The sequence below is a fragment of the Larimichthys crocea genome, chromosome XXII (assembly GCF_000972845.2).
Source record: "Larimichthys crocea isolate SSNF chromosome XXII, L_crocea_2.0, whole genome shotgun sequence".
Lineage (NCBI taxonomy): Eukaryota > Metazoa > Chordata > Actinopteri > Sciaenidae > Larimichthys > Larimichthys crocea.
The window spans coordinates 16,169,094-16,194,439 of NC_040032.1; the positions used below are offsets into that span (position 1 = coordinate 16,169,094).

At 41.1% G+C, this 25,346-nt stretch overlaps 1 protein-coding gene across 6 annotated transcripts in view; it reads right to left on the minus strand.

The window, feature by feature from the left end:
• LOC104920036 (roundabout homolog 1) overlaps window positions 1-25,346 on the minus strand; it is an 82,135-nt gene that overhangs the window by 39,710 nt on the left and 17,079 nt on the right. For all 6 annotated transcript variants that reach the window (XM_027273894.1, XM_027273892.1, XM_027273891.1 and 3 more), the window contains one exon: window positions 13,000-13,326. In XM_027273894.1, the coding sequence (XP_027129695.1) occupies window positions 13,000-13,326 (327 nt within the window). The remainder of the gene's footprint in view (window positions 1-12,999; window positions 13,327-25,346) is intronic.

A 25,346-nucleotide genomic window follows, 5' to 3' on the forward strand; every position in this document is an offset into this window, starting at 1 on the left:
AGCTATCTGCATGCATGACTGGACACCACTGCAAGTGAGGAAATATGTATATATCCTGGATTTGTGTCAAGTGACCCTTTAACTCACAAGGATAGACTGATATGGCTGCAAACCTGACCTGTGGAGTACGTTCTGCACAATATCTCCTTGGGAAAAAAAAACACAATTCAATTAGCTCAGACAAGAAACATTTGTGACCAGCGGAGCCAAAAGGCTAATCAAACAGATAGGATTTCATTCATATCTGCAAGTAAATGGTGGATACTCTCATCCTTTGCCCTCTCCCCTATTTCTTCCTCCCTATCCCTCACCACTATTCAACGCTCCCTCCATCCCCCATAGCAATGCGAGGCGGGCAACAGTATCCGCTCTATTACAGAACCTCTAGAGATATCTGCCTTCTCAGCATGCAGCGGAGCTGGAGAGACGGTGAAACGGATCCACACACATACTGTACGTGTGCACACACACACACACACACAGTGGATACCTCAGGACTGAGATAATCAATGCCAACAGAGCGGAAGCAGATAGAGAGGGTGGAGAGAGGCAAACCCAAGGCCAAGTTCTACTCAAACAAGCAAAACCAGAAAGAAAATACACCAGGAGAAGATGAAATATGGGTACTCCGACCCCAAAACATTTACAATTCTTTCTGTCGGTATACAATATTTCATATTTCACATGATTTCCTCAGACTTTATAGTTTATTTATCGCACATCATCTTAATAAATGATGAACACTTTGCAGGAAGCATCACACTGTGCATCTTAGATAAACGAAGTGAGGGAAAAAGACACAACTACATGTGAATCTAAATATAACGGGCTTCAAATATAAACGCATGGCAAGAATGCATAAGAAAACCACTGATTAAATCAGATACAATGTCTCAGATATCAAGGTAAAAGGTATGGTGGGAGGGGGTGACTGACATAAATGCATGCCAACAACAACAACACATGGCTCTACTCTATTTATAAATGACACTTTGGGTGAGTGAGAGAGAATAGGGTGACAGCGAGAATATAAGACATCAGACTGACAGTGCTGCTACATCACACTCGCTGTCTCTGCACATGCTGTCAACAAACCTCAAGGAAACACTGACAAGACACGCAGGTGTCCGATGGCTATTAGTGTAAAAAAACTTCCTCATCTGTCAGTGAGAGGAACCAGTTAGTCGAAGCAGCTGTCAATTAAACAACCACTCGTCTTTTTCACACTTCTCACACTGAAAACGGAGTGGACGGGGAAAAAAAAATGCACGTCTATCCGCTGGTGCGTGGGTGTGTATGTATTATTGCCTGTCGACATTTCGGTGCAAGGCCTTTCTCACGGCGTATATGACATACATGGATTTGACAGAAAACCACAAGAGATGGTTTTGTTCCAAAAAAACTCAACAGGCGATAAAACAGACAGCAGAGGTGAATAAGTTGTGGGAAAAAAACAACATGATTTTAGTCAGCAGATGCCTTGAAAAACATGCAAACTTTAAATTTGTTGAGGGTAGCACACTATTTTTAAAAAAGTCCATAGCACCACCATTAGAAGTGAGAGGTTCGCAGTCAATCAATCCAATTATCAGTCCAGCTCTGAATCCGAGTTCCCTCCGCTCTCTCTCCAAATGAATTCAGCGAGCCTATAATTAGCCAGCTCTGCTTGGAGGCCACTGGGATAACATATTGGAAAGAAGCCTGGAAAAAGTATACCCCCTCTTATGTATGTCTGTGAATCTTTCATGAGAAAACGCAGAACGAGAGATGAAGGTGAAGTTCGCTTACAGTCAATAAACCAGCCGGATCGAAATCAGACTCCTGCTGTATCAGGAGACACAAAATGCCCCGAAATGTACAAACGCATGGTGAAATCTGACAGAAAATACATCTCAACAAAACTTTTTCATCTTTCCACCAACACTCAGGGATGATGAAATCATCCTATCTGTCTTCCCTCACACCATCAACTGAGGATGTAAATCATTTCATAGTTAACCATACAGCTGGAAGGACATGCTGTATGAAATGATGTTAACATACTTTTACAATCAATTCATAAGCCATAAAATGGATTAAAACCATTGTTTTCTCTTATTTCCTGAGGTATGAATTGACCCGGTGGAATATCTGAACGTACTCGTGCTTAAGAGCAAACCACATTGGCACTCTGCAGCCGAGGCAGATTTGTGCATTAGGGCGGGAGAGCGCACCTGTCATTCATGTCTGTACTATGGATAATGTGGCTCTAGAAAATGGAGGAGCCATCAAGTGCAGAACAAATAAAGCTGCCAGTCCTCCTAATTTTGCATAGACACATTCACAGTTTCCTCTTCAGTCTAGTTCATGTCCTTGTGTATTCATTAATACTAACATTTGTTTAGTACGTTTAGTTTTCTTACTGGAAATAATATACAGGTTTAGTCAAATATATCAGATTTAGTTTTATTTTATTATATTATATATATATATATATATATATTATATATATTGTGACTAACTGATCATTGAGAAGGAAGAAATTCTTGATTAAATGGGTACATGTGTATTATTCCTATTGCCAGCGATTGTAAAGATGATCAGATTCTTGGTGTGATTAGCAAAAATCTTGTGAAATTATATTTGGAAATGGATGTAAACTAAAAGAAGATGCATTCTCTCGTCTATTTCACCCTCAAACAAGCGGTAGCATGTACGATGGCGGAGGACACATTCCACTCCACATAGTAACAGGTGGTCTTTGTCTCATCTTCCATTTCTTTTCACTGACACACATATTATTCTGGCGGCAGGCCAGTTGCTGACAGGTTGTCAAACAGTCAAATCAGCTGTTCATCCCTCTGACCTCCGAGACCTGAGACAGAACTGTTGATTACAAGCCCTTAGCAGCACTTCCATCAGGGTGTCTGTGCTAACGGTCACACATGACATTCATTGTCCTATAAGCAGTAATTTAGGCCCTTATAAAGAGGATAATCCATTACCACGTGCTGTATATATAATATCAGATAAGGCTCCTGTCATTCCTAACTATGAACGCACATTATAATGACATCAGTCTGATAGATGAGCTGCTCTTTGTGCGTGTATTTGCATGACTTTCCTCATATGCAGATAGTGAAACAGGGCAACAGGAAACAGTTTCATTAATATCATGCACATATTTCAATGTGACATTTAATCCTAAATATGTTATTGCATTGTTCTCCTAGAAACACAATATACTGCACCGAAACAAAACAAAAAAAACCTCAGCGCCATAACAGCATATTTTTCATGCTTGATTGTGATAAATTGCCAGTAGATTGCTGTTATGAAAATGAGTTGAAACCTGACATGCTTTGCATAACTCCCATTAAAGATATGAGCGGGGCGGAGACACAGATTTATGTCTCGAATGTAGCATGAAGAATATGAAAACATCTTTGGGTATAGGTGCATTATGTGGTTTATATGTATGAGCGCGAAGGGGCATTTATATGTGTGTAAATGAATGAGTCCCAGTGCTAAGGGCTATATCGCTTTGAAGATCCTTTTAATTATCTCCAGTCCCTCTTCAGTGTCTCCTGGTTTCCCTTTACCTCTCAGCTCCCGGTGCCTCATCTCATGCCGTCTGTATTTGTGCTTCTTTGTTATATCCCGGCAATAGCCTTGGGAAGTCTGTTAGAAACAGTACGGGGAGTTTTCCACAGAGAAAAACACAGATTGAGCAAGGTTGGGCAAACAGAGAGGAGGGTCTTATTGGCAGAGCGAGCTGTGCATAATGAAATATTCCATCTTTTCATATTCTATGGCATTTAAAGTTAATATACTTCCCTATGTATATTTGAGAGAATGAATGGGATGGAGGGTCTATCTGTAAACATCAACTGTAATGGTGCTTGTAGGTGCTCGTACTAGATTTACAAGGTTGCAGATTGAGGAAGGCTCTCATTTATTGTCTCTCGCCGTCTCTGTCGCTGCATAATACAACTGAAACCTTGAAAATTGGCCTTGATGACACAGAGAAAAAAAGGATTTAGTTTTCGGGGTGTGGAAGGAAGCTGCCAGCTATGCAAACACAAAGATTGTGGATATTAATAATTACCGCATCCACACATAGCAACACAATTAATTGAAAAAATATTGAAATTGCCTGTTTTAATTCGGCAATGTCAACATCGCAAAAGGCTGTTGATGAAAAAAAAAACAGCCCCTTTAAAGCGGCAGTGTGAGGTTTTAAGTCAAGTTTGGCACTATTATCTTTTTCAGACACTAAAAAGTGAATATAATTTAAATATTTAAACTTTTTTTGGGTACAATATTAGCATTACAAACATAAAAACAGTATTATTTCTACAACATGAAAACACACAGACACACCTTTTTTTCACTAGCTGCTGCTGCTGCATACAGTTCACCTAACACAGATAGACAGACACATACATACAATTTGTATAGAGTCTATATGACAATAATGGGGCAGCTTCAACATCAGCAGCCCCACCACAAACCTGTCTGCACATTCCAACGTATTCCCGCAGGAGAGAGATGAAGCGTTGCTCCAGAAGGAGGAGGAGGAGGAGGAGGAGGAGGAGGAGGAGGAGGAAAATGGCAGAAAATAAGGGATGCAGAACTGACAGGCAGGCAGGCACAGGAATGGTTGTAGTGCTTTGGAACTGTTCATCTCATTATTCAGCTTTCCATTGAGGATCCACTTCTCTCTCTCACTCACTCTTTGTCCCCTATGTGCACGTTATAAATCACCACATCTGCAGCCTATTAGAGGAGATACCAGAATCTTTGGTCGTGGTGGGTAAAGCGGTAGAAACAACACTGCATAAACAGCCTCTGCTGCTTGCACTAGCATCCGTCTGTCACTGCTTATCTGGTGGTGTAATTTCTGTGAAGTACTGAGGATTCAGTGAAGTGCATCTCTTGCCCTGCAGTGTTTCTTAATATTGTTTGATTGTCATTTTTTTTCCATCAGCCACATTATTTATGTATGATGTGCTTGGGTGCTCAATTTCAGGATGTAATGTTTAATCAATATTAGGTTCTCGCCGTATCACTTTCCGTAATAGCATCTCAGTTCATTACCATGCAGATATTTAGCGTTATCTCTCAGGTAAACCAAACAATTTCAGCTGCTTGGCTAGATACCTGTTTAGCTAAATATTGATTAAATTGAATAAGCAAACCTCTAAAGATAGGATACATAATTTAAAGACTGTTATGTAATTCATATTGACTGTCAGGACCTGACAAACAGCACCAGGCTCAATTTTTTTTTCATCATATCTTTCTGCAGTCCAAAAAATGATTGTATCATTTCTAATTTACTGTCAATGTTTTTACATTATTAAAAGTCTTGGGGAAATCTCAGAAACACTGCACCACAGGAGTCCGTCTTTGATTGGCAGCAGTTGGCAGGCGGTGCCCCAAATGGTTAAAGAGAGAAAAAAGTAAACTTGTAAGGCGTGTAGCTTACAAGCCACGGGCGGACAGTGTGTGTGGTTAGCAGTGGGAGTGAAGAGTAAGGACCACACCAGAATCTGAATGGACCAAAGTCATATTTGCGAGTGCACACAAGTATTTATTGTGCTGCAGCTGAACCAGGTAATGAGCTATCTAGCCTACAAACAAATGTTAGAAGGAGACTTCAGCAAGAAAGTTAACATATGTTGTTGTTCTAAGTCTGGGGCTCTTGTGTTGTGTAACAAGCTGCTATCTGGCTATCGTTGTGACCTATGGTAGAATGGTGAGATTCCAGTTTTATGTAAATATGGTTTAAAATGAAGTGGCAGACAGTCAATTAATAGTGAACCAAGAAATGCAGTGAAATAAAACGTTAATCTTTGGTTTCTGATTTCACTTCCTTAAACGAGAACACAGGACTTGTGATTTACGAAGAAGATACGTTTGCTGCAGCAGAAAATAAGCATGCAATTTTATTTTAGCAGACTTGGAAGTGTAAATTGGCCTCACTGCACAGAGCCAACAATGTTTTAATACATAATGCAGAAGTCTCTTTAACATTTTGACCCTAGCAATGTGCATATGAGAGGCACTGCGCTGTTGTGGTGGATGTAACGGCGAGATCACTGCCAAAAGCAAAGGGCGAGCAAGGCATCTAAATTTAATGGTATAATTTCACCTTACTGCTACTACTTAAGCGAGGAGTGAACAGTGATAAAATGTTTGCCTGCGCTGATTTTTTTTTTCTATGCAATTTGGCTGTCTGGTATTCGTTCAAAATATCTGATTATGGTTGGCAGTGACAAAGCAAAGTGTCCGCCTCTACAAGATCACATGGAAGAATTTTGATTAGCTTAATGATAGTCTAAAAAGTTGGCGTTTGAATCATAAACACCAACAAACAATCACCGAACCACAATTACACGGTGCACGGTCTGGGTAGAGTGTTCATTTTTCATTTTCGTGCCTCGAAGGGACAGTCGAGAGTCGGAGTTTTTAAAATCAGATGTCTTTTAACGGAATCGTGTCAAACTTTTCAGCAGGTGATATGAAATCGCACGGAGCAGCAGCCAAAAACGCTGTATACAAATTGACATGATGGTTTAAATGAAAACGCAACATGAACTTTGACCCCACGGGGGAACTTCAGTGTCAACCGTGAGCAGGGATATGGCCGGTGGGTGCTGTTTACTGTGGTGTTATGTGGTGACAGATAGGATGGATAAGACTAATATCTCGGCAAATGCACAATCATCCCTCTTCTCGCAGTGACAGCGGGATTACTCAGCCATGCTGTAAAGCCCTTAATACTTCCACACTGACAAATACACAAGTAAAACATAGAGCACACTAGACATATAATGCAGCTTATGTCAGTGCACGGTTTGGTTACAAGTTGTGACTTTGTGACGGGTTTTCATTGCTAATTCATTTCAATTGTTGCCAGCGCTTATGCAGCTAAGCAAGCACATGAGTGCTTGTTATTTGGCCGACCTCCGGGAAGTTTTTTCTTGCCGTGTTACGAGTCAGCAAACGAGTGAACAAAATGCATATGACATCAGGGTAACCTGACACAGCGAGCATGGGGTTTTATCGGAAAGGGATAAAAATCTGGCTGCATTACTGCTCTGAGGGGCTGCAGGGAAATGCAACCAGCGCTGAGGTTCAGTGCTGAGCGGGAAAAAGGGGGAAGAAAAAAGATTTAGTGTCGAGGGGTGGGGTGGTGTGGGGGGGTGGAAATGGGCTGAGCCAAACAGTGTCTCCACCAGCAACAACCGGAGCTGAATACATTACCCGCAACAAGATGAAATCTGACATGATTCGGAGGGATATAAGGTGACATGCAGAAAGAATGGAGAACTTCTCAAACCGTATCCTTATGTCACCCACATATGGACACACCGAAGCATACTGTACACAAAAGTCTATCTTCAACAGACAGTTTTGTTGATTTTACTCTCCATGGCTGCCTTTCCCCCCCCCCTGTGGCACGTCTGTCTCTCCTCGTCAGCAACTTATTCTCCAAAGATAAGCACAAAAAGAGACACACACAGACAGAACAGACCATGGACAATAAAAGAGGGTACATATCTCTGATAATTCACAATGCCTGCCTGCCAGCTTATTATCTCGTATAAAGCTTTTTTTAAATTGTCTTGTTAAAAAAGCAAAAGGAAAAGTGTCAAAAAAATAGGTTGTTCTAATTAATTGGTATAATTCAATAATCTGCTGAAGAGATGTGAAGGTCAGTCCTGTCTTTCTTGTCAGAGCAGCAACAGTCGTTGCAGTTGACGCACAATACCTGATAGAGTATGTACACAAAGACACACACAAAAGGAACAGTTTCACATTCTGATAATATTGCCACACACCCAGCAGCCATATGGTCTTTGTCTGAAGCTCTTGACTACTTCCATCCTCTCGTCTCCCTTCACCGTGCCGCTACAAGCCAAACAAACTCTTTCTCTACGTCCTGACACTCCTGGCACAAATCTGGCTCTTGGAAACGCTGAGCCTAAGGGAATATAGCGACTAAAAATTGTTTAGACAGTACTTGCAGTGCACTCGCCCCAGTCTCCAGACAGTAAACACAAACCAGCTGTCCCCGGAGTGTGATACTTATTCACTGACTGATCTAACCGTAGGCTAACTAGGACAGAACAAGGGAGCAGAAAACAGGATGAGGAACAAGAGGGTAGCGCAATGCTCGCAAACTGTCACAGGCAATTGGAAATAAACACTGATATCTGACTTTGTCGTGGTGGTTGAAGAGCATTTACAGTGTGTCGGTGTTTCTGTATCAAACAAAATCACTCCTCGTCCATATGGAGAGGAATGACAACTTTCCTCAGACGCACTGATGTACTGCCACTTAGGATCCTTTATTACGTATATCCAGAGTGACAACAACACAATACTGTCAGCGGCCGGTGACAGCTATTTGAAATGAGAAAGGAGCCACTAGTTAATGGAGAGGGGCAGGCAAAGTGGGAACCTGACCTCTGAGAATCCGCCTTTCGCTTTGCTGTTTCCATACATCTCCTGCACTCGCTTATTTCCAGCATGAGATTCTAATCAAAGAGGAGCAGGCAGGAGAGAGAGACCAGGGGTCCAACCTAAGCTGTCAATCTCACAGTGTGACTGAGCTGCACGTATCCCCGTGATCCACTTCAGAGAGTATGGTGTTTTCACGATGAACATGTCCGTCATGCTAATGCATTCGTGTAATTACCGCCTAGCCATCGCATGTCTCCCTCTGGCTTTCCAATTTAAGAAAAATATGAAAAGAAAACGAAGCTTCATACTTTTAGGATGATAAAATAAGAAGACAGTATGTAGAGGTTTCGTTTAATTTATCTACAACATAAGAAAGGTGGATCTGTATGTATCCAGTTTAGATCTGGTATTAACGACAATGTGTCCACTGTTGCATTTCATTAACTACAAAAGTGATTAAAGCCTGAAATGAAGAAAAAAACATTACATATGGATACAAATCTTGTGGTTTCTGTCTTTAATCTTCTACTATTTGATGCTCAACTGAAACAAATAAAGTCTTCTAAAAAAAACTCCCTTGAATAGTATAGATGTAATATGGATGTAGTCTTTAACACAAATCAATCCGTGTGCTTTGTCACAAAAAATGTCTATATTCAAATCTATTTCAAAAGACACGGGAGGCAAAGAAAGAGATCCAGTCTAGGCTGCATCATTTTCTGTGTTCAGTTACTGTGATTTAATTATTCTCTTACATGTATCTATGCATTTAGCTGCCAACAAAAGACATATAATAAAATAATTAAATGAATCGAACTGACTCTAAATAAAAGCTGGGTCAAAATCAATGATTGGAATAAAACCAAAGCTGCAGTGGCTACAGTAAGTCAGCATTGCATTGAGCTACTGTATAATGCATGATTTATTTATTTTTTATTTAAAAACTGAAAGCTGTGTACATAATTGGAGCATGTCCAGATGAATGTGAAATTGGTCTGAATTGGTCTTTTTTTTGCATGCAGGGGAGGTTTGCATGGAATATGAAGAGGTCCAGGTGGAAATAAGGTTGGGGGGGAATATATGTCGACCTGTAGTGTTCAGTGAAATCTGAAAATCTCTCTTCGCCATTTTGCACTTTTGAGACACTCCCTAACTTTTCAGCTCACACAGTTTTCTGTGTACTGTCAAGTCATAAGTGTCAGACTTTAATATACGATCGTGAGAGGAGTAAAAACAACAGCTTTGCAACATGTGTTGGGCAAGACGACTGATGTTACGGCACATAATGTGTTCATATCCAAATTCTGTTTGCATCCCATGTTTGTTTTGGGGTTTTTTTGTGATGTCTTATGGGCCAAATGTATTCATCATTCATCAGAATATACAAACAGGTGATTCAGAGGGGAAGTTTCTGCATTTCTCTTCATACACTTGCATGCATGAGAAGTGATGTACCTGTGTCGTCGTCTTTCCCTGTAGCTCATTACCGCATCACTGCAGTGTTGTGGCCTAACCTTCAGCCCTGCCACGTGCCTCGCTTTCCTCTAGCAAATGGCAGTGTCCAATTAGTTCAAGAATATCATTTATTCCACTCCCTTACTGAACCTAAAAACAGGTCTTACTATCCAATAACCTTTAGAGTACACAGGCTGTGACTTTGCCTTCACCTCAATAAAGCGCTCCATGATTGAATCAAGTGGCTGAGGTCAATAGGACATATGTTCATTTCCCAGGGTCCTCTAGGGTCCCCGCAGGCAGGAAAAAAAAAAATATGCTGAGTGTCTTCTGTGACATTTATTGGATACGAACGAAGTTATATGTCTTTTTTTCCCCTTTTTTTCCACATTTCATCTCTTTCGCTTTCAGGAATGGCTTCACTAGTCTGAGTGTGTGTGTGTGTGTGTGTGTGTGTGTGTGTGCGCGCACGTGTGTGTGAGCATGTTGTGTGTGCTTACACAGTATTTCAACCCTGTGGTCACGCTTCAGGCACCAGCACATACTACATCTGTCACTGTCTCTATCACGTCACCTCAATTTTCTGCAAACAAGTTTCACTTCTGTGCCTTGAAGGAGAGACACATCTTCCCCTCTCTCCATCTCTCTCTCTCTCCCTCCCTCCCTCTCTTCTGTTGCAGTCTGTCTCCGTCGCTCCTTTCCTGCTCCCATCACTTTACATCTGTCAGCCTGTCTTTTGTCAGCCGTCTCCAGACTTTTCATCATGTTTGCCATACTTCTTCACTTCAACCAAAGTGCCGTTGGAAGAAGTTATAGCACGGTAAATTCATGCGCAATTGAGTTTGAGGCTTTTTTTTTTTTTTAAGTAATTAATTTTCCACTGCAGCGTTCACGTTTACTTTGTGCATAGGAGATAAAAATGAACAAATTCTCTGAGGGATTCCTGTCAATGCGCTGCGGTGTCTTCCCTGCTTGAGGAGCTGACTCCATGAACTCATCATCTTATACAAAGTGACGTGATATTCAACACAGCTAATCATGTAAATTAACTACGACTATTTAATCTTTATTTTTAGGGATAGTTGCATAGTACAGAATATTGAATAGATTAATGTCATCATATCTTTAGTGAAATAGAGGTATGGTATCCTATGCTGACATTAAAATGGATTATTTTTTAAATCAACACATAATCCATGTCATAGTTTAGTGTCACATCATGCACATGTGTTCCAGGTGTGCTGTATTTAGGAAATTCTGGGAAAACCTTGTGTCTTTAATAGGTCGAGCATTGCTTTTTAGCTCGACAACAATACATTTTCACATCGTTCATGCGTTTTTTTTATAAATATGAATTTGCAGGTTGATGTGTGAGCCACCATAATGAACACCCATTCTTGGCAATTGATGGGGGAGGGGTGGACATTATAGTAACATGATGGACTTTCTACACAGTCTGTTTGTCAACTCAACATCAGTACTTTACTGTATATCACACAAAAGACATCCAGTTACGCTTATGAGTATACTTCCCTTAAGTCAATCCAACTTCTGTGCAATTAAAAACACAAAATTAACAAGACAAGATAAATGACCTGACATGTTGGTGTATTGACAGAGCGAGGTCTATCCTCCTTTTAACACTCCCCAGATTCTCAGTCCTCTTATAAACTCCCTAAGTCAGCAGCATTTGCCAAAGGTGGGGTACTGTTTTCCTATGCAGCCCCAGGGTGACCCATGAATCTGCGCCGACCTCTGAAGGATGAAGCAGGGAGACATAACTCATCCGGGCAGCTTCAACAAGTCCTCTCTGTGTTTCTCCCTCGACCTTAAAAAACCTGACAGCAAATTTAGTGAACTCCGAGTAATAAACTCTCCCCCTAGAGGGCTGAGCTTCTCAGGCTGAGAGTGCTGATCCAGCATTACCGTGATAGCGTTTGACCACCTCTTTCATTATAATTCAAAAGGTGAAACGGATACTAGAGGGGTATTATTATTATTATTCTAAAACCATCGCGAAATATCTGCCCAGGAGACTACACGCTGACACAGCCGAGCAGAGCTGTGGATCGACAGTGAAGGATGGGGAGCTATGCAGTCTGTGAGGGTGAAGGCTCTGGTTATTAACCCTTGTCACCAACGCTTCCTTCTTCCAGAGCATAAAGAAAACACTGGAAGAAGGAAGTGTTATCCACACAGTGTTTTTTGGATTCACAGATGGTCTGAGCTCACTCTAGTCTGCTGGTCATAAGTCTCGACCTTTTGCCCTCTGCCCTCTGTCTGCTTCTCCTCAAGCTTGTAACTAATGTACATCTAAACACATATTTTTCATTGCTGCATGGAACCTGACAGACACTGGAGTGAAAGTTTTATTACCAACATCACACACTTGGCACTTGCAACCGTAGGCTACGATTCAGCATGTTGACGTCGTCACCTGTTAGGAACACACTCAGCACTTGTTTAGACCTGAGGGACTAAAGCAGACGCACAGCTGCTGCGTGTCTGACAGGTGGGTCACGCAGTGAACTTCCACCTGTCCCGCAACCATAAAAATGACCCATTTTTGGGAACGTAAGTAATAAAATAAAACAGGCTTTAAAATGTACATACTGTGTATAATTAGATCAGGTTGCAGTTGGTTGAGTTTAAAGTGCGAAGGCACAAAGTGCAAAGTCAATATAACTGAGAATGTGAGACATTTTAGTCAGAAGTATTTCCGCCTACGGAAAAACAAAGAAATGAGTTAGTCTTGCCTCAAGACTGAGATTATTTAAAGGTTGTTTTTCAGGTTTTGATGTTCAAAAAAGCTGTTTACTTACTTTGAAGACAGATATTAAAATCCATGCCATCATCGTGCACATTCAAGGATTGGGAAATCAATTAAAATGTTTAAAAGAGCTTAGGCAAATAGTATCTGAGTAGCTGCCTATTATAGCGTCTCTGTTATTCTTGGTTTAATGGTAGACCTCTTTACCAATGTAGTGTATTTTCTGATGATCGCACTAGTATGTGCGTATTTTTCCTGCATAATTTCTAAAATAATCATTAGAGCTCTCAGCACTATAACATGTACTAACAGAAACTTACTGGCTACTTCCAGGGATGCATTGTGACTGATCGCCTGGCCCAGGTAGTTTCGGGCCACGCACACGTAGCTGCCATCGTCGGGCTTGCTCCGTCGTCCATGGACGATGCGTAGGAAGAACAGGGACCCGCTGGGCAGCAGCATGCGATGGGAGCGGGGGTTGTCGCGGTCCGTCTCAACTCGCTCCCCATCTTTGTACCATTCCACCGTTGGGCTTGGACGGCCCTCTGCCTTACAGTTGAGAGTAGCTGGTTCCCCTTTGGACACAATGAGGTCAGAGGGATGCTCCACAATGCGGGGAGGGAAGTCTTCCTGGCGAAGACGAGACCCTGGAGATGAAGGCGGCAAAACAAAGAAGATAATTAATTTCAGGTTTCTTTTCTTAGGTACATGAGTTCTTCCTGTAAATACAAAAACACAAAACAAAGAATAAAATCCATCAAATAATCCTTCCAAAGAGTAGTACTAATCAAAACAGCAGCAGCTCTAAAGGAATTAGACACGGCACATTATTATTGCGGTGCAAGTGCCTTGTATTAACAATAATCCAGTTTGACAATATAATTACCACGCAATCACATGTCGCTCATAGAGTGTTTGGCTTTTGTTTCAGTCGTTGGAAGCCCATGAGGCATTGCAAATGAAGAAAAACAATGCTGACATATGAAATCCTCAGAAAGTAATATCTCTCCGAACATGTCTAGCCTTAAAACACAGAGAGAAGAAATATTTATATACAGCTTTGAGAGAAGCTTTGAGGCTGAATTAAAATGGGATTACAGTGTTATCTGTGGCTCCACCGACATAATACTATAGACGCTGTCTGCGTTCATTCACCGATTTAAATATTTGGTAGTTTTAAATGTGGCTGAAACTCCTGCTATTAAGGCTAACAATACAGGAGAGGCACACCTAATGTATTATGATTGTTTTCACAGTGCGCCTCATGAGCAACAATGGAAATAGATGTGGTGGAAAATCTAATTAAACGTCCACATGTAGCAGTGTCAGTGTTGTTTTGTCCATAGATACCTCTCCTGATATTCGGAGCAAAAACAGAAACGATGCCCCTTCTCAGCACGAGCCCATCACCCTCTCTCCTCCTCACTCCTGGAGTATATACTTATTTTGCTCCCCCTTCACCATTTCGAGCCAATTTTTACCACAGCTTCAGAAATCGTTAAACCAACCATAGAAATACCTTCAAACACACACACACACACACACACTAACAACCACAAAATCACCTCTAATCCCTGATACACTGTTGAGATGTCAATCACGCTGGTCTTTTCAAAGAAACTGTCTAACAATGAATCCCTGTGTGGTAGAGGACAAAGCAATCCTCCTTAATGAGATCCAGGTACACAACTCCAATGCCTCTACATTCCCTCCATCTCTCTTTCCCAGCAGAGTCAATTCAGCCAACCTCCAACCGTGTCCACCCTCATTTTCTCTCCCTTTCCCTGTCCTTCTCTATTGTGTACATGTCGGAGAATCTGGTGTGGATTCTCCAAAAAACAGCTGCAGGAGTTTATTTATCTGAAGAGTCTGGATTAGATTTAAAATCACCTTTAATCCTCGACCAAAAAACGTACAAGCAATAGTCCTAAAAAAAAAAAACTGCAGTACGGAGACAGACTGAATAGAAACAGGCAGGATGAGGGAAATGCGGCATTAATGTCAGTCATGCAACCGATGTTTACCTGTTTTATTGCTGTGGGAACACTTTTTCTGTTCTTTCATGCTGCTACAAACACTAGCTTTACACAGCCTTCAGCAGGTCACGCTTTAATGTGCCAATGGCCCTGTAAAGCAGATAATCACCACCGTGCCAGAGAGTGATGAGCTCCTACACTCCCGCTGCAACCAATAAATCCCACACAGACAAGTGTTTACCCAGATAGATAACACCTCACACATTGTGAAACGGGTGTGAATTTGATCCAGTGGGTAGTAGTAGTAGTAGTGTGTGGTGTGGATATTTTGTGTGTATGTGTGCGTTTGCGCAAAATCTACTTTTTGCTGCCTTTTCTTAAAGACTGTAAAGACAAAAATGTACGATTATTTGAAGAGGTAGACACAAAAGGTCATGAAGAATAGGCGACTGATAAGTGTGTAAAGCTTATCGCTAAGAACGGAAAGACGTGCTGACATTTGCACGTTTTGCATCCATAAAGCTCCATACTCCGGATGTGGACTGCTGAGATAAGCCCTCCCACTGCCTGATTATTACTTTTACTGTTTTTTTTTTCTTTCTTACATTTACCTTTGTCTCCATTTCCTTTAATTCCATCAAGTAGTCGACATAGCTCAAAGTCTACGTGCTGATGACTGCAACAAACAACAAAAGGTTGAATGGTATAAAAGACAGGCCCACCTACAAAACCTCCTTAGTCCCACACCCCGACATTGTTTTTTTTAAGAGCACCATCAGGACATTACGTAAAGGTCTGACCATCAGACAACTATTTGGGAAATACACACCCTGACGAAGAACACACATTTCTCACTTACCCCTAGTGTACTTAACCGTGCAGGTGGTTGTGGATTTATTTGGCAAGGTTTCAAAATGTCCTTGAGATTTCTGCCTCCAAACCAAAACACATTGGAGGTGAATAAAATTAATTGAAACAAGTCTACGGGAAGGCCAACAGCTTTGTGAGGCTACAGCCTTCTTTTGAGCATAATGCTAAAGTCAGCATATGCTTACAATGACAATGTTAACGTGCTGATGTTTAGCCGCTCTGCTTTCACCGTTGTCACCGTCTTAGCGCAAAACACAAAGTGCAGCTGAGGCTGGTGGGAATGTTGTTAGTGGATGTGATGATTCACTAGATGAAAAGTCAGGGGATCAATATTAGGATCCATCCTCTGGGCACCATCGATATCTGACTGACCGGCCAATATTTTCAGTAAACTGGGTGAACTGATTCTTCAAACAGCACAACATGGGAAGCCAGGAAAGGTTGCCTTTCACATCTGATGCTGAAAGAATCATGAATCATGCAGAAAATAATCTTAAACCACAAACAAACAAAACAAATTGCAACCCGGACCATAAAAAAAGAGGCAGAACCACCCATGTAGCTGTGTGCAAACATCGTAAATATTTCATTTAGGTGCAATTTTACACACCGTCTAGACATTTAAACCTGTAACAGAACAATACAAACAAGGTGCCCACATGCTGCCTACCTTTCTTAATTGTGTTGGGCTGATGCCTAAGGGTCCACACAGCTCCCTAAGCTCCCTGGCATTACACAAAAAAAAGGCAATATCAGCCTGCTACAAGTGGGCCCCCAGAAGACCAGGCTTTATCTGCAAAGGGCCAGCAGCCAGCATACAATCAGTATGCAAAAAACATCCACACAGATGCACAATGGAATACATACATACGCAGCAAAGGTCATTTGTAGCACCTGTGCCCCTACAAATATGTTTGTTTTTCTTTTCTGTCAGTCATCCCTGAGGCAGTTCTGTTGTCTTGTGAAGATCTAAGGTGAGAAGGGGAAGCAAGAGCACCGAACGCGAAAGAGAAAGGAGCATGTCTGCGTAGTTTCGTCTCAGTCAGTGAGAAAGCAGGTGGGTAGAGAGTCTGTTCTCTCCACAATTGTGGGTCTCTCTAGAGAATCTGCTTAAAAAGTGCAGGGAAACGAGCAGAGAAAAATAGCGTGTTGGAATAACAAGGTATTTTGTATTCAAGTAGGTTTGGCGAATGTATAAGTTAGAAAAAAGGAGGCATGAGGGGATAAATTATTGGAGGAAAAGAGTGGGGGTGATAAAGGAGGAAGGTAGAGACTTTAAAACAACAAATCATAAGCACTGAGTTTATAATAACGCCGTATGACAAATATGAGTGTAACTTGCAGCAACGTTGGTGGTCTCGGATCAGCCTACTCCGGTGTCATTAACAGTACAATGCTATATGTATTTAGAGTTCTTAAAGGGAGACTACTACTCTGACTGTTTGGAGCCGAACCAAAGAAATATACAAAGAAAATATCAAATATCACAATCAAATTAACTCGCTGCACTGAGGTCACACTAGCTGTCAGCTCACTTTGAAAAATGACCCGTTCCAACGGCGTAACACTTGAGGCTGACAGACTCGTGGACACACACATTGATGCACATGTTTCTGGTGCATCGCTTGGAGATTTAGGTTACAACTTGGATGCAAACTTGTCTCTTCCAAAATAGGATAGTATTTTTTTAAAAAGCAGTGACATTTCTGTAAAATGCTATGGGTTGCCACTCTTTGATGCTGCTGCTGACAGCTGTGTGACACAATCAACTTGCTCAGTGACTCTGACACCAAGCCTACCAGAGCCACAGTGGTGGAAATGGTAAATCTCCACCTGCAGCGCTGTGGGGATTACCTGTGCTCGACTGCCAATGCCACTCTGGAAGAGTAGCAGTCAGGTTCCGCTAACAGTGGCAGGAAGATTTTTCTTGGAGGCTTACGAGTGCGCAGTAAGTGGAACCACCATGTCTTGTTAAGTAAATCCCATTGTTTGAGTCTGTAAAAGTCATTTAGTCTAGATGGTGGATCAAAGGACACACGTTTTAATGGTGAGACAGAGATTTCCAGAAGCCTCTGGATTCACAGCAGTACTCTTGTAAGTGAAATGACACCACATGTTTGAACAAACAACTGTCTGAGGCCAGATCAGACAATAGAAAGATTTACAGCATCTGAGAGACAGACATGACAGGTTACACACAGAAATGACCACAATAGCACCAAAGAGTACTGGAGAAAAAAAAAACATCAACTGAACTGAGTAAACTCCTGAAGCTGTTTCATGTTAAGTTACTAGTCAGAAACAGAAAAATGTCATTTTGAATTAAACCATCCGAGAAGATGGATGTCAGATGTATGCTGGCAATTCTCCAATTTTGGTCTGACATGCAAGTGCAAGTCTCAATTACACAAAACAGTGGATTAAGCATTACTTCATTGCGAAATAAATCCTGCGTCTGAATGAGTAGAGTGCATGCCGTCAGCATTTCCAATCCGAAAATACACCTCACAGACCCAGACGAGACAGCCTTCCGACTCTGCGGCACTTAACTCGCAGCAGAAGAAGTATTAGCGTGACAAGTAGGTGATATTATGCAAGTGTTTGCCGTGCACGGTATTTTACGCACATCTGATTATATGGAAATGTCAGCAAAACATCCAACAAATCCTCTCCTCTAAGGCCACGTTCTGACTAATGTAGATCCAGCGCTACATTAAAGGGTCTATAAGAGAGACCGGGGACCTGTGCAGACTCTGTAATAAAAAGTTACATGCTACACTAATGCACAGAAATATGCTCAAACTTCCACTTAAAATCATCCACGCGCTCACTATCAGCTAATTGTATCCACATTGAAGTATAATAAACTCCAAAATCATAAGCACATAAAGCTCATATTTGTTAAGTTTAATAAATTAAGCGTAGCGTTACTGAGGTGATTGGCGTCAGCTGTTTGTAATATGCTTCGAAATGATTGGCTCGTTTGCAGCTGTGTGGCTGGTTACATGAAATCATATTCATGCAGATGTGCAGCGCAGTCATTACAGCCTTACAGTCATTACTGTTACTCTGATGATTGTGCTAACACCGTTTCCTGCCTCCCTTCGATTATCTTTTATATTTCTTTTTTTTTTTTTTTAAGATTATTTTTTTGGCCTTTAATGATAGTACAGCTGAAGATAGACAGGAAGCAGGGGGCAGAGAGAGGGGGAGTGACACGCAGTAGAGGGCCGTCCGATGCGGGATTCGAACCGGGGCCAGCTGCAGCGAGGACTGTAGCCTCTACACACGGGGCGGCCGCACAACCCACTATGCTACCGACCGCCCCATCTTTTATATTTCTGCGTTAAGGAAATAGTTTGACAGTTTCACAGTATATATATATATATATATATATATATATACTGCTTTTTGAGATGAGAAGATTGATAGCACTCTCATCCCTGTCTGTTAAAGGATCACTGTTTAGGACTTTGTGACATCTCACAGTGTAGTTCCTCACTGCGACCCCCTCGCCTCAACTTCTCCTTTCTAGCATGAAGGCCCCTTCTAGAGCATGTAGAAAATGCTTAGTTTGTCTGTTCTAGACTACTGTAGTAGATAGATATAGATGTAGATATGATGTCACATATGACATTAATATATGTTAATTAGTAAGCTTTTGAGGTGCCGGGAGGAGGGTTTATTTTTTTAAAAGAGACAGACGGAGCCATGCTGGGGTTATGGTTTCCTGTCTGTATGCTAAGCTTAGTTACGTATAACCATCTCCAGGCTTTAGCTCGATATTTATCATAAAGACATGAGAGTGATATCAATGATCTCATAACTTTCAGCATTAAAAGGGAAACAAACGTGTTGCCCAAAACATCGGACTGACTCATTGGAAAATAAACCATTTGTGTTGCTCATCCCATGGAGACACATATCCCAAACATACACACACACACTCATTCATTTGTAAAGTAAAACACAGGCAACCAATAAATGCCAGACATTCTTTCTCAGGCTGTATAAACTACAATTAAGTGGAACAGTCGAACACTGTCATTCACCCAAGTATGTGGGGGGAGGAATGTGAGTTGTGTTCGTATGCCTGTGTGTGGCCAAGACAAGGTGTCTGCAGCCACACTCTCTCTTACAGTGTGATGACACACTTTATCTTTTTTTTTTTTTGTACGGGTCATTTTAATTACATGGAAGTTGTGAATAAATACTTTAATTAAAATACGGCATATCTGAGTTTATTTCTTCTGCAATCCTAACAACACAATGCACAATGAGGCAATCCCCAGAGAGGAGAGTCAAGGTCATGGACATGATAACGTCTCTCTACTGCAGCACCCCAGATGTTCAGGGCAAGATACCAACTGAGTGGAAATGCATGAGGAATAAGCAAACACACACGAGCGGCTGAAGAATTCATATTGCAAGATGCAAAGAGAGATTTGTGAACCAATTAGTATGTCGATTATTTTCACAATGAATCACTTAGTCCTTACAAAAAAAAAATACAATTTCCCAAACTTTATGTCTTCGAATAAGTTTTCCTTTACAGTTACATGAAACAGGGGAAAGCAGCAAACGCTCACAAACCTGTACCTCCAAGAAAACACGTAATGACGACATTATCAAAATAGTTCTGCCGATTTAATAATTGATTGATCATCTACATTAAATGACTTTATCAAGCTCCTTCATTGAGAAATGTGTGCACATATTTATTTCCGTATTTATTTCAGGAAGGTCTAAATCATTTTGCTTTTGATTTTATTTTATTTTTTACAGTGCAATAACGCAATATTGTGGGCTGCCATCTGTTAAATGCTCACTGGGAAGGTAACAAGCGATAGTCCCCAGGGCAGTCTCGAACCAGAACATTGCTGGTACACGATAAACATCTGAGCCAACTAGGTCACCAGGACACTTCGTCCAGAGAACAAATCCATCAGACTGTCAATGACACACAAGCCGTGGTCTCTTGTGTGTTACGATCCAAAAACAAACACCGAAGGCCAAAGATATTACATTTTGCACCTAATATTCCTGCAATTTGGAAGAATTTAATCATATTTTATTGCCTCGGATCATTGAAATGTTTTGATTTGCTCACACGTCACATTAAACTGAATCTATGGTCAAGTCTATGTGGCATATTCCCATCTGTATATTATAATAATACAGTTTACTGGTAATCCCGACTGACAAATATCGTCGATATACTCTGCAGGTTTAGCTTTTTATATACTGACTGTACTATATATTGCTTCGAGATATGAAGCTCAGGTGTATGATTCCGAGCAGCTTACTTCCTATACTTGTGATGAGAACCACCTTTGGAGCACAACTGCCTGGAAAGGCCAGCGGCCCATCTGAGAGGCTTATCCCCACTCCATTAAATGTTCAGTGGAAAGTAAAGTGGCTGTATAGACCATTGATTATCACTCAGGCAGAGCTTGAAAGTCAAACTTCCCATGAATACAAGCAGACACTGAAGTGGCAAAGAGTTAGTTTGTTATTACTACAGCTGTCTCGTCTTCTCATCGGTTAAATAGTATTTAGTATAATTAGTATGATCGTACTGCATAATGCATGTTTGACCATGTGTAGTTTATCATGTCTCCTTCATCTCCTTTGAGGCTCGTAAGTTGTAAAATGTCTTTGCTGCACTAACACTACACTGAATTAATACATTAATAATACATTAGCTTCATGCTGTGTCATTGCATGTCACAAGTGCATGTCTGCACGACCTACATTTATTTTCGGAGCTAATTGCGCCCCTGGTAGTGGCAGCCCAGATGTGAACGGACTGTCATACTGTGAAGGGAGACAGACTTTGCCCTAAGCCACCAAACCCCATCTACAAAACCGAGGCTCTCTCTCGCTGGACTTATTCCGTTTACTAAAGTCTCGCAGGCAGACGCAGACACATACATGTACGGCAGTATCTCAATATTAACAGACACATGAAATCAAACGCAGGAAAAAAAAAAAAGCTCAGATTAGGCCCTGAATCTCAATTACTGTCTCTTTAATGAAGAGGCAGAACGAGTGGCCACAGCAATGGATGTTTTTTGGACTGCAATGACACTAAAAGCAATCATAGCATTAGCTTAATAGTCCATTAAACAACAGAGTAAAGTCAACCACAGGAGATTACGGGTCAGTGCTGTGTAGATTCACTCAACTTTTGTTAATAACCTGTGTAGTAGAAGATGGCTCTCATTTAGCTCTGCAATAAGCCCCATGCTGTTAGAGTAGGCAAATACCAGCCCTATGGAATTAATACCTTTCTAGTTTGCCAGATTTACATCTAATTGCAAGCAATAAAATATGCTCACTGTCTTGCCAAAGGTTAAACAGGAAGGATTGATAGCGCTTAATGTAAAGTTTGAAGCTGGAGCCAGGAGACAATTAACTTAACTAAGCTATGGTAAAAGAAAAAATAGTAGCAAATCCAACTTGAAACAAAATGTCAAACCATTCCTTTAAAATGCATCCCGGGTTTATATCGTAACATCGAGTTCCTCTTTCTGATTCAAAGTGCAGATTGCAAAACACATGACACCCTCTTGTGATACTGGTATCCAGCCATCTGAGCCGTCTGCCCTGTTTCACTTTGTCTGTGCTTCTTGGTAACATCTGTGCACAAAGACTGTATGCAGGATAAAGAATATTTTACAAATGCATGTGGAAATATCTCTGTGTTCACAAAAGAGATGGTTTTAATGACTTATTCTGCTTGCAGTGCCCCTTGCAATCATGCCCATGAGACTCACCGACTGAATAAATGATAAAATGTACTGATCACAAATAAATTTATGAAAGTGTGGCATGCTACTTGACCTTTTTCCACCATGAATACACTCACATGACAGAATACGCAAATGTGCTTTAATACTCAAAATGCTTTCGAATCTTGAGGCAGCAGTCTGAAGGGCTCAAAAACAGCATCGGGTGTGTGACACATTGGCGGCAGACGAGCCAAAGAACCAAATGCAAATCTTATCAAAACACAGCTGCTGCTGCTGCTGCTGCTGCTGCTGCTGCTGCTGCTGCTGCTGCCACATTGTTACCTTGGTAGTTCTCATTTTAAATATGAGCTCTTGTTGCATTGAAAAATGGCCATATCACTGACCTTTATGGCTGCATACAAAGCATAACCATAAAGCTTTTTGTCAAGAAATTCTGACGCAATCTGCTAGCTGAGTTGCAGCACGTAATGGCCACAAAACAAATAGGAGGGTGCCACTGGCTTTGCCCATTGCAAAGAGTCTTAAAGTCTTAAATTGATGATGGGAATATGAATGCATAAAGCCAAGAGTTTCATTTAGAAATGCAAACTGTAAAGAGGAAAACTGTGATATGGTTTCAGACACTAGTCTGTTAGCAGTACCTGCAGGGAGCAGCAATACAAGTGGCAATAAAACACCACAGTGGGAGCAGCCGAGAAGTCAGAGTTCAGCGTGGATGAGACCCGGCTTGTGGGACTCCATAATATCCTGACCTCTTTTTTTTTTTCACAGGAAACCTGTCTGTGTCAATCACTTCCACCGGGCAAATATCATTTTAACTGTGTTCCTGACAAATTGCTTTTCGCTTCTTTCATGCTTTCAGACTTCAATTCTTTTTTTCTTCCTATGAATGCCTAAAAGCTTACCCTTCCATTAACTTTTCCAACAGATTTTTTTTAGAAGGTGATTAAAACTGCTCATCTGGTAGCAATTTGAGAATTTATCTGTATGAACAGCTTTTTATTTGGCTCCGTTCGCGGCGCTGCTGTCGAACACGCAGCATGTTGGCGCAGGGGCTCCGGGGTTGGTTGTTGACGCAAGGCATGCTGTTAAATCCCAGCTTTGAGGGCATGAGTCCAAAAAAAAAGTCGCTTTATGCTTTTGTGATCATTGTGACAAAAAAATAGAATAAAAAATGCTTTAAGTGGTGTTCCTGAGGTGGACCGTTACCTTGTGTGTTCAAATAAATTGCTTTTAAAGTGCAAAACTTAAGGCTTACAATCTGAAAATCTGCTGGATGAGGAGAGTTTTGCTTGACTGTTAAATGTAATTGTAATGATTTGTGGAAAGGGAGAAAAAAAAAGAAAAAGCTGAAGGTAACAATTTGTCATAACACTCATTGCCAAGCCAACACTGTTTGGAATAAAGTCGCCTTAAAATTCTGGCTACGTTCCACACTTGATACCAATCTTGCATGTCACAATAAAACAGTTGTTTGAGGTGAACAAAATAGTGCAGGTACTTTGGCTGATTGGAAGTATAAAGTGTAAGTCTGTGCCCTTCGTTCTTATTGTGCTGGAAAATCACAGGCTGTGGAGAAAAACGTCTGCGAGATTAATGACTGTCTGAAGTTTCCTTTTATCTCCGCGTTCATGCATACAGATTCTGAAACACGAGTTAATTACTGTATTTCATAGCACAGCCACCAAAGACTGCAGATATCACAGTGCTTCCAAACACCTTGACAATCTCCCTGTTCACACTTTCTTTCCTTCCTGCCTTCTCATTAACCTGAGGCATTTTTCTTTTTCAAACTTGATAAGATGACATTGGCCATCACGCCACTTGTGCAACCCCTAGTTATATGGACTTCCAAAGAAAGTTACCCAGCATGACAATGGCAGAGATGGAATGTAACTACCGCCTAGATCCAAGGTACTTTTGTTTTCCCCCTTTTTTTTAAATAAAGAACAAGCTTCAGTGTCATTTACACAAACACGAGCTGAATTTGCAGATGGAAAATTTGAAGATTCTTGAGAAAAAAGAAAAAAAATCTTGTGAACTTGTGAGCGAAACAAAAAATCTTGTGAACTTGTGAGCGAAACACCAAAATGAACAAGGAAATATCGTTTAAATCCAATCAGAAAAGCTCAGGATAATGCAATGTTCTCCATAAATATTCCCATAGATAATAGCGTGTCATACATTCTTGTACAAGGCTCATGGTTCAAGGAATCTTTATTATCCTAGAGGGGCAATTTGTTGTATGTTTAGCTCTTACAACATATTACGTTAGACGCTGTTAATCCCTGTATCAAACACACATCTCTTTAACAGGATTGGAATTTCTCTTCGGTTAATCATGCTGAATGCGAGAAATCATCTTTAGATACTAAGAATATGCTGAACTGAAATACACGGTCTACAGGTATTTGTTTTGGCCAGTATCTCCCCTTTTTTTTTTTAATCTTAAGTCATATCCCCTGTAACATCATCTTCCAAGAGACATAACACAAATATCTCCCACTGGCCCTCTCACTGGCTAATGAGGCTGCGTGTCAAAATGCTTGAGATGCTTTGAGGGACTTCATTCCATCGTCAACCTCTGCTTAATGAAGGTAACATTAGGTAGGTCCTCTCCCTGTAATAACAAGGTGAGTCCTGGGGGCATCATGCTCATACTGGCCCGCTAAGCCACCCGCCTCTCTCCATCATCTCTGAAGGATTTGCTTTGGTCAGGGTTATGTGTTCTAATCGAGGCTGACAGGATATATTTTAATATCAGAAGTGCAAACAAATGTTATGAAATCATAAAATCAAACCAGTCGAATGCTTCAAAGATCAATTCCCGATTCATTATTTTAATGGCCAATTGAACTGAACGCATCAGTAGCTCCTACCGACTCGGTTTATCGATTCTATGAGACAAGTCAGTGGGAGCATATGGATTCTATTGATTATTAGACGCCTGACTGGAGATGAGATGACTCACAGAGAGGTAATCTTCAGAAGCATCTCCGAGGTCATGCCATTACTATGACCTTTTAAAGCTGTCTTTTAAAAAAATATTCATTCTCCCAGTTGGTC